This window comes from Salvia splendens, chromosome 3 (genome assembly GCF_004379255.2).
Source record: "Salvia splendens isolate huo1 chromosome 3, SspV2, whole genome shotgun sequence".
NCBI lineage: Eukaryota > Viridiplantae > Streptophyta > Magnoliopsida > Lamiales > Lamiaceae > Salvia > Salvia splendens.
Window position 1 is genome coordinate 34,355,718 of NC_056034.1, and position 11,022 is coordinate 34,366,739.

Sequence of the window (11,022 nt, forward strand, 5' to 3'; positions counted from 1 at the left end):
GAACTGTAGCATCGCATTGAAATTATAATTTCTATGTATGTAGCATTGTTATAATATTTATAAGAAAGGTGGCATAAAGTAGTTGAATAAAGAAGTTTAAAGTGTCAAATATGGGGTGGCACCCATGTTCGATAATGATTGGCACATCTGTTAGAGGTCAAATATTCAGCAGAGGGGATCTATTCATTCAGTCTTTTTTATGATATTAGTATATGTATTATTCGCTACTATTCTATATATACATGAGTTTTTAATTTGAAAAGAATTGGGTCTGATCAAAATTTAACAAATACAGATAGCTATCTAGATGAAACATCAATATATTATACGCGCTAGAAGTCAAAATTACATATTGTAGTGATTATCGCCTCATATAATCTTAATTCTCTCACAATCGATTTGTGAAATGAGATGGTAAGCACCAATGATAATTATAGTCTTATAATCGCAATAGTATGTACTCCCTCCGATTCTTATAATTTCTTTGTATCTGATACAAGTTTTAAGAAATGTAATAGAAAGTGAGTTGAAAAAATTAGTAGCACGTAAGTTTTACCTTTATATATTAGTTTTATAATAAAGAGATATTCGTCTCCAAAATAAATTTTGGTATTTCTCCCTAACTTTAAAACTGGTATAAAATATCACAAACTTTACATTTTGTTTGTTATTTCCCATGGCAGGTCAATCACTACACCAACCAACTTCGGTGGGTTTTTTATCCTAATTGGCACTACTAAATCAACGTGATTTTCTATGTAACTTTTTTTCCAACTTGTCGTGAACTTAAAAAGTAATTTAATTTATCATAAATATTTCATGGTTGTCCATGTATAATAAGATTTTTGCCAGAGATATCTTATTTGGGCTGCCATGGGAAATAACAAACAAAATGTAAAGTTTGTAATTTTTTAGACCAATTTTAAAGTTCGTGGGAAATACCAAAATTTGACCAAAGTTCATAGTTTTAGAGACCAATATCCCTATAATAAAATTATGAGTATGAATGAGTTAGTATGAGGTACAGTATAAAAAATGGTAAAAGTGAAATGTGACAAATATTTAGGGACGAATAAAAAAAAATAAGTGATAACTTTTCAGGAATGGAGGGAGTAATATTAATATTCTAACACGTTAATTTGACGAAAAAGAATTTTGATTTTGAGACGTTAGATTGATGAATAAATATATTGATATAGGGAAATGATCAAATCAAAATATTCTTACATTAAAATTAAGGTCAAATTATAGCCATTAAATTAGGATGATCAACTGTCTAGATTGCGCCACGTGCCAGATTTATACACCCTCCGGTTCCCATTAATTGTCACATTTTGTTATTTTGTCTGGTCTCCATTAATTGTCTTATTTCGCTTTTACTATATTTCGTAAGGGGTCTTACATTCCACTAATTCATTTCATTTACAATTATTATAAAACTTATATTGCCTTGGTTGCAAGTAAGATGAACCCTTCTTTGGGCGGCACGAGAATTTATGCACCTTTATTTTGTGTGTTACGTGTAGAGAGTAAATTAGAAGAGATGAAATAAAGTAGAGATAAATGTGTTTCCGTTTTTATACTGGATCATCTTAGTTGGGACAAAGTAAAAATGAAAGTGAGTCATCGTTAATGCAACGGAGGGAGAATATAAAAGTAGGAATAACATTCCATTGAACCTTTTCCTCCTGATTTTTTTTAACAAAATCAAATAATTTCTTCAAACTCGCACTAGTCAAAATAGGACAATTAATGGAGACCGGAGGGAGTATGATTAATTTTATGTAAAAGGTAAATTAGGGAATCAATTTGTTTGTAGTTATAAAATAATCGATTTTTTGGATCTTTAAAAATTTCAAAATATCCCAAAAAATATAAATTTGATATGACTCTTGATTTAAATTATTTTTTTTATACATGAGATAAGACATATTTAGTGCATTTGTTATTGGTCAAATTCATCTTGTTCTGAAGAGATGTATGCGGAAACAAGACACTTAGAGCATCTCTAATGGCGGCGTCAGCATAGGCACGCCGATTTTTCGCGGACGCCGGTGCTGACGCCGAACCATTGCAGCCGGCGTCAGCGAAACCGGCGTCAAAATCGGCGTGCCTACGCCGATTCTTGGTATAACGCCGATTCTGACGCCGATTCTCACGGCGCCATTGTAGGCCCCGAACCGGCGTCAGAATTTTATTTATTTTTTTAAATTTTTCGAAACACTATATATACGCGTTTTGGATGTCATTTTCATTCGCACCACTTGTATTAACGAGTACTCTCTCTATCTTAATTTCTGTATAAGATCAACAACGAGAAATGAGTAATGCCGGTGGTGGTGATAGTGGTGGGGATGCTGATGAGTACGAGCGTATGATGAACGAAGAGCTAGATGCCTATACGAACGGTGAGGTTGATCGATGGTTGGAGAGTTATATGCAGCCGGCGGTACCTCGCCCACGACCAGTTGTCCACCGTCGACAAGTGGTTGATCGTGATCATGTAGTTGCACATCAGCGCCTGTTCACAGATTACTTCGCAGAGGAGCAGCGTTTTAACACCAACCATTTCAGGCGTCGTTTTAGGATGAGACGGGACGTGTTTAAGCGTATTGTTAACGCTTTGGAGCATCAATATTTGTATTTCCGCTTCAGACACGATGCGGCTGGCAGACCCGGCCACACCCCTATTCAAAAGTGCACTGCGGCAATCAGGCAGTTGGCCTACGGGACTTCGGCAGACATGTGGGACGAATACCTCCACATCGGTGAGACGATTGCCATTGAATGTATGGAGTATTTCTGTCACGGCGTGATTGAAGTATTTAGTGATCAGTATCTCCGAAAGCCTACCCCCGAAGATTGTCGGGATCTGCTGCGGATGCACGGGGATTAGGCAGCATAGATTGTATGCATTGGGAGTGGAAGAACTGTCCGGCTGCCTGGAAGGGGTTCTACACGACCGGCTACAAGGGAAAGAATCCCACGATGATCCTCGAGGCCGTAGCTGATTACCGGCTGTGGATTTGGCATGCGTACTTTGGGATAGCCGGTTCGAAAAACGACCTAAACGTCCTCAACTCGTCGCCCCTTTTCAACGAGCAGTGCCAGGGCGTCGGTCCGGCCATCAGTTTTGTCGCCAACGGCAACCAACATGATATGGGCTACTACTTGACGGATGGGATATACCCTAGGTGGCCAGTCTTTGTGAAGACGATCCGCTGCGCATCAGATGCAAAGAAGGCCTACTTTGCGACGCGGCAGGAGTCGGCGCGAAAGGACGTGGAGCGCGCATTTGGTGTGCTTCAGGCTCGATGGGTGGCAGTTAAGGGACCGACGCGTTTGTGGCATGTCGACTGCATTGCTGATATAATGTACGCCTGTATTATCATGCACAACATGATTGTCGAAGATGAAGGTGTACAACTGACTAATTGGGCCAACGACGATAATGAAGCAGGTCCAAGCCATGGCGCCGCCGCCGCCATCGTACGAGGTGGGGTACCTCACGATGAAGAAGCCCTCCTCCAAGCACATGCCGACATGCGTCAAACGGATGCTCATATTCGACTTCAAAAGGATTTAATTGAAGAGTTGTGGGCGCGGAGGAGTGCAAGGCGTTAGTTTTATTTTAAATTATGTAATTTTTGTAAATGTACTTTTAAATTTTTGTACTTTTTTTTTAAAATTAGTGTACTTTTTTTTATATTATTGTACTTTTTAAAATTTTAATAGTATTATTCAATTTTTCCGTATTTGTCTCGTAAATTAAATTCCGTATGTTGCTACGTCTGTAAATTAAATTATATAATTGTTATTAGTGATGTGGATAGGCTATGAGAGGGCTATTGCATGTCCAGTTGCATGTCCAGATGATGTGGCATGAGGATTTTAGTGCAGATGATGTGGCAGTGGGAAGACTATGGGAGGGCTATTGCATGTCCAGAACCATTGCTAGGGCTTTTTTTGGTGTCGACCGCAGATGAAGTGAAGAGACAATTTAGACAGAGAATTGTGTAATGAAAGAGAGATTGAAAAAAAAGGTTTTTTTTTGCATTTTATAGAGAAAAGGGAATCAATGATTGTGGGGTGGGGTGGGGTGGGGTGGGGGTACACGTCATCATTGACTAGGTTTTATTAGGGTGTCCACAATAAGGCGGACACCCCCAATAGCCCCGCCCCAGTTTTGTTGTCCACAGCCCCAAAATTCTATGTCTGCCACTATGGTGGACACTTGCAATAGCCCCCAAATTTTATAATCAATTTTCATTTTAAAATATTTTTAGTTTCAATCAGGTATAATTAAAATAATCGCAGTATAAATAAATAGAAAACGAGGTAATTAGGGCTGAATATTCGTTGTATTGAAAACGGGTAAAATTATACAACGAAGGTAATTAGCCCGACGGATGTGATGGATTGCTGCCATAGCCCGATTCTTGAGAGTCGGATGATTCCTCGTCTCCTCGGTGCATTTTTTACAGAGTGGTTGTGTAGATAGTGAGTGGATGGATTTTGTGAAAATGGTGAAAAATAGGTGGTGGGGAGTGGTATGTATAGAGGAAAAAAAAAAAAAATTTTGAAAATCAGCAGCGCCGCGGCGGATGTCCACCACTATGGTCGCCGCGCCTATAGGCGCGGCTAATTCTTCCCCGCCGCGTCCTCGCCCCAAGCCCGCCATTCCGTCGTCCGCCGTCCCTCGCCCCCCAATCCGCGTCCACCCCGGGGGCGGACAACTTTCCCACTATAACCCGCCCGCCCGCCCACCGCCCCCACACGCGGCTATCGCCGCGTCCAGCCCATAGTGGACACTCTTAAAACATCTCCAGTGGTCGGCAAGCGAGCGGCTCGCCGAACTATTGTAGCCGGCGAGCGGCTCGCCGAACTATTGTAGCCGGCGAGCGCCAAATCGGCGAGAATTTCGGCGAGGGCACGCCGATTCCCGGGTGCTCGCCGATCGGCGAGGAACCGGCGAGCCAATTGTAAATTTTTTTTACTTTTTTTAATTAATGTATTTTTAAAAATTAAATATTATTAGAGAATTTTCCCGTATATGTGTCGTAAATTTAATTCCGTATTTTGTATGATTGTTTAATTATTTGTTTTTAGTGCTGATGATGTGGCAAGGCTATGGCTGGGCTATTGCTTGTCCAGTTGCTTGTCCAGCTGATGTGACAGGAGTAATTTAGTGCTGCTGATGTGGCATGGCTGGGCTATGGCTGGACTATTGCTTGTCCGCCTACCACTGGAGATGCTCTTAGCGTCCAGGAAAGGGTCAAAAGTTTGAGGGTTGCCGATTGAGCAAGTTCAGTGAGATGAAGAGGGATAGACGCCCAACTGGACAAGAGGCTACATCTCTACCTGAAGTTGGTCCGCAAGAGGACAAGACCAATTAAGGAAGGCAGGCTTCTAGAAGAATTCCCTTTGGAGGGCACAATTGTTTAACACAAGAAGAAAGTAGCCCTAAGGACCTGAGCCCAAGCCGTTCTTTAAATAGGAAGATCCACAATGAAGAAATTATCATTGAACGATCATCAGAGGCGGACGCAGAAATAAACATCAGTAGGGGCTAAATTTTCAAAATTTTATATAAAAATAAATTTTCATGTAATTTAAAATATTATTAGGGGCTTTTATACACTCTCTCTGTCCCATTAAATATGCAACGTTTGCTTTTGCACACTTATTCTGAAAAAAATTATAATAAATAATTAAATGGTAAAAAAACAAAGTAATAGAGAGAATAATGTAGAAGTGAGTCCCCTTTATAATATTCTCTTTTTTACTTTATTTTTTCTCCACTTTAATTATTTATTATCATTTTCCCAAAACATGTGTGAAAAAGCAAACGTATCATATTTAATGGGACATAGGGAGTACCAATATGTTCAAAATATGAATAAAATTTAAAATTTTATAATAGAAAAATTTAAAAATTGGATTCATTAGGGGCTAAAGCCCTCCCCTCTTTACTTGTGGGTCCGCCATTGAACGATCATCATACATCTCACACCACACATGTGAAGAAATCAACATTGAGCTCTCGGCCCTGCATGCTTGGAGGGGGAATTCCGTCAAGCTGGTCACCATGTAGTAAGATTGATGCACTATTTATTATCGCTAAAAATACCTGCAAGTTTACAGGGTAGATCTAGTATAGCTAAATGTCAGTACCGGGATATCGAACACATGGAATAAGATTATAACTGACTATCATATACTAAGCGTCATATACTATTTAAAGACACAGAGTTTTGGGTTTTCGTTTTATAAACTAGACATAAATATAAATAAATAAAAGAAAGTATAAAAACAAATAATACAAAACAGGCGAAAGAATGTAGAGTTTTAAGATCCAACTACTACGACCTAGTGATGATTAATCTCACTGAACCTTTACCTTTATGTGTCTCTAGGATTATTAGAAAAGTCCCGATTCTAGGATAAGCCCTATCTCGAGTGCACCTACCCAGCAGATTAGACTCTAACTATCAAAGTCTCATTCCAATAGATTAGATTCTAACTCGTTAAGTTCTTAAGATTCAAGCACTCACAAAGGGTCCCCTGTCTCCAGTGCAGATAAACCTATGCGTTGTACTCGTTCCTTTTACCACGTAAAACTAGCTATCTCTCGATTAATCTAGTTAAACGGACATAGTTCTAAAGTTGGCCAGACAAAAAAAACAACAAAAGCACAAGAACAATCAAAACAACCACAAGAGCTAGGAAAATGTTCAATTCAATAAATCAAAACACGTTCATAATATTCTTCACCAAAAATTCCACAAAAGATGTTTAACTACTCATAGACAAGTAGTAAAAACAATAAAAGTACAAGGCATGAAAAAAAATAGATAAAACCCAAAGTTGAATCTTCAATCTTCAGTCTTCTCTTGCCTGGATCTGCAGAGCTCCGCTCCAATGGAAGATGGATGAATTATGTGTGGATTATGGAATGAAAGAATGTGTAGAGGGGGATAAGGATAGGAGGCTCTGAGATCCATATTATAATTTAGGTTATAGGGTATTTATAAGCTAGAAAAATATTTAGAATGATAAAAGTATCCTCTAATTAATTGAAAATATATTATTTTCTAATCCTGCAATTAAAAGGAGGGATTTGGGCAATAATTTCTCAATTCCTTGAATTTCTGCCTAATTTCCGCCAGCTCTGACTGCACTGCGCAATGTTCGTAGACTGGTCATAATATTTTCCAAAGAACTCCGATTGAGACGTTCAAGGTATCCACATGAAGCTCTTTCAGAGAGGAAGAGAATGATATGCATTAATAACTTATTGGAATCCAAATCTGCTAGAAAACTCGGCTCGAACTGAGGCTGCTGCACCTTGGCCTTTTTGCACATTTTTCTATCTTTTTCTATCATTTATCAACAAACACCTTAAAAATACCAAATGTAACACATACAATTTAAGAACATAATTTGCATGATTGACATTTAAAATGAGTCAAATCTTGCCCTTAAAAACATGCAAAATCCGTGTTTGTCAAAGATCTAGTGCTAATCTCCTAGGAGCACAAACAATCGTTAATGTTCTGTTTTAGTACATTTGCCTTCTCCAAGTTGCGACTAGTTTGCATTTCGTATTTTGGTTTTTGTTAGCTTTTGAAGTTGAATTATATGAGATAAGCTTTCTTGGGCTGGATACTGTTTCATTTCGGATTATGTTGGATGTTTAAGAATTTCATGTTATGAAGTTTATTGAAGTTTACCTTTGGTTTAACTTGTCTTTGTTTTACATTTTGCCTTGTTGGAAAATTTAGCCACTTGTTTATCTTTACTTGAGTTAGATCTGAAATTCTTAATTTTTTTTCTTTTCTGTTGAAGGTTGGTTGAGATCGTGCAAGAATGCTTAGATCAAATATTTGCCTAGTTCCTTATGTATTTCTCATGCAAGGTGGTCAATTTAGGATTGATTAGCTGTTTCATAGTTAGGTTTCTCTCGAGTTTCCATTTTAGTTAAAATCATGTTTTCATGTTAAAGCTTTCTCGCTTGACATTTCAATTCTCTGTTTTCGATGATTACTTGAAGAAGTAGAACGTGGTTAATCTCGTGTGTCATTTTCATATCTGATTTGCGTTATGTCCTTGTACTAACATGTGGTACTCTCTTTTACATCTTTTTTGTCCTTTTAAGGGCTTGTTTGATTGGGATGTTGGCAATCTTTGGATATAGCAAGATAGTAAAATAGTGTGGTGTTTCTTGATTTCCTATATATAGTTACGTATCATATTTTAGTGTTTGGATGTCTAGTTGATACTTTGTCAATTAAATATATGTGTTTGATTAGGTAGGCCATACCAAAAGATAAGATTTTGAATTGACATCAATGACCCTGCTTTATAAATGAAATTACAATTTTATCCTATGAAACCCTAATTGGCGCCAAATACCAAATAATTCATCTTCATTTGCCGCAACTCGATTTCCATTTTATACAAGCAATCCATCTCACTTTGAAACTTGCAATTAGCTCTTGTGGAAAATCTGAGGAAGTCGACTACAGGTAAAAATCACCCATTTTGTATCTATTATTGAAACTTAATTATGCTGTCCATATTTGTAATCCTTCATCGTGCAATAAATATAGTGGTTCATATGGGCGTGTTATGCTTTCTTATTGATTGTGTATTGTGTTGGTTCTTTCCACTTAAAATTTATGAACTGAATTTATCACCCTTTAATACATTCATCTCCCAATGGCTTTATAGCTCTGTCTGGGTGATTTACGGCATCATGGGAGACCATATTCACGAAAATGATAGTGGTAGCCCACTCAGTGGTGGTAAGTGTAGAATTAACCCTGTTGTTGTTCACATAAATAGAAATAAAAAAATCATAGCATTCAAACCAAATTCTTTTTTTTTGTTGCTTCAGAACATCATAATGTAGGCAGGGGCAGCATGGAGAGAATTGATCAGTCGCCTCGTTGCTAGTCTGATCGAGACGAGGCCATTCTTATCTTTGCCTTGAAGGATTTGGTGGCACATGGATGGAAATCGGATAATGGTTTCCGAGCAGGCTACTTAATGCGAATTGAGGAATGTCTGAAACGTGAATTTCCTACCACTGATATTAAAGCGGAACCGCAGATTAAGTCGAAAATCACAGCATGGAAGAAGAACTATTACTCTCTCTCAACTATCCTAGCTCGTAGTGGGGTGGGATTCAACGCACATAATGACTTTAAGATCGACTGTGATGATGAACAATGGGCTCAAATCGTTCAGGTAATGCTTTACATATATGGTAGATAAATCTCAGATTTTTTTAGGTACAAATAATCATATTTGATAGTAGACATAGTTGCATTATTTATAATTTACCTTGGTGTTTAATTATGTTACAGAAGGATGGCAATGCGAAGTTCATGCGGAACAAAGCTTGCCCACATTGGGACAGCTGGTATGAGGTTTTCGGCAAGGAGCGCGCAGGTGGTGGAAAGGCATTCGATTCTGCTGAGATTGTGAACAAATTGCCCTCTGTGCAATGCAATGAACCAGAGAATTTCACTGAATTCGTTGGGGCTAATTACCCGATGAGCTTTGAGGAGCTCTTTCCTGATGAAGTTCTCCCAAAAGGTATGAATCATGACGTTGATTCAGGAAGCAATACCAATGTCTCCAATGTTCCCAATGTCCCCAATGTTCCTAATGTCCCAAATGTGCCTGTTGTCCCCAATGTTCCCAACACTTCCAAAGAAGCAAGTAGGAAACGCAAAGGAATCGACCCGGTGGATAAATTGATTGACTTGATAAAGCAAATGCATGAAGACACTAATGAACATCTGAAGACATTGTCAACGCGTATTGGTTATGAGTTTGATCTCAGCACCAAGCGGGCTGAGATTTTCAATCAACTTGGTGTTGTGTCGGGTCTCACTTTGAAGCATAAGTTCTATGTTGGTCAGAAGCTGGTTAAGGAACCTGAGTTGATGGATCTCTTCCGGGGGCTTCTTGAGATCGCACGCCTAGAGTATGTGATGTTCCTCTTGGAGGAGGAATGACTCATCTGATTCTCAAGAAGTTGGTTTAGACTATTTTGTGCAGGCAAGCCTTTTGTGTAATATATGTGGCAGATATTTCTTAACACATTACATGCATATTTGTTGTGGATCTTATATGCAATGCTCACTTGAAGCTCTTGCATTTAGATCAATGCATGGTTTATGTGTTCTGGTACTAGCTTTTGGAATTGTAGTGACAATGGGTTTTTGTAATTGAACTTTTAGTTACATAATTTTGTAGCAATATTGGTGCTTTAATTGCTTTTTGAGGCTTCGTATAGGTCCTTCATCTATAATTATATTCAAAACACATATCACAATTCACATGCTAATTATACAAGTTTATATATGCATCATCTATATTGCATGAACAATCAAGTTCATCTATACATATCATAATTTCATAGATTTAGTGTCCCTTTCAAATAAGGCACCAAGACAATTAACACATAGTTAGCATACTACATACATCTATGCATCAAGTACACACCCATTTAATACACATAAGGCAAGTTTATGGATGTCATTTTCATAGTCATTCATCCACTGACAATGCAAAAAGGAAAAACGTAGTCAAGTGGTCATAAAAAAATAACTACTTACCAGAACTAAGATGCAATTTTGCGGGCCCCTGGACACTCAAATGTGGTGCCAAGGTTGAGGGGTGGAGCAACTGTGTAAGAATGTTTATCTCCAGTTTCTGATTCATCGACAAACAGTTTGCGCTTAGCTTTTTTGACCATGTCGAACACATGGTGAGTTTACCTCGTCAGGATCCACCGGAGATGCAGCACAGGGACCATGAAAATTGCCAACCGGTTCGGTAGTAGTGTCTGATGATATGATGATCGTTGTCTCGTCATCCATGTCAATGTCCAATAATCCCCAAATAGTGGCGAATAAGTTGTATTGTGGCTCATCTCTGTAGTACTAAGCATCCGCTAAGGGGTTTTTCTGAAATAATCATAGTAAATATGCATACAATGCATGCATT

The 11,022-nt window shown here is 38.3% G+C and overlaps 1 protein-coding gene across 1 annotated transcript; it reads left to right on the forward strand.

The window, feature by feature from the left end:
• Positions 1-8,461: 8,461 nt before the first annotated feature.
• Positions 8,462-10,282, forward strand: LOC121793967. The gene is made up of 4 exons (XM_042191985.1): positions 8,462-8,528; positions 8,734-8,807; positions 8,900-9,252; positions 9,372-10,282. Exons 3-4 carry the CDS (start codon positions 9,052-9,054, stop codon positions 10,026-10,028), a joined length of 858 nt encoding a protein of 285 aa, XP_042047919.1. The 5' UTR covers positions 8,462-8,528; positions 8,734-8,807; positions 8,900-9,051; the 3' UTR covers positions 10,029-10,282.
• The last annotated feature ends 740 nt before the right edge of the window (positions 10,283-11,022 follow it).

Excerpts from the sequence above, each read along its gene's own strand:
- LOC121793967 (XM_042191985.1), top strand. The coding sequence starts at position 9,052 with ATGCGAATTGAGGAATGTCTGAAACGTGAATTTCCTACCACTGATATT. Across the intron at positions 9,253-9,371 it reads AATGGGCTCAAATCGTTCAG|AAGGATGGCAATGCGAAGTT; the intron begins GTAATGCTTTAC and ends ATTATGTTACAG.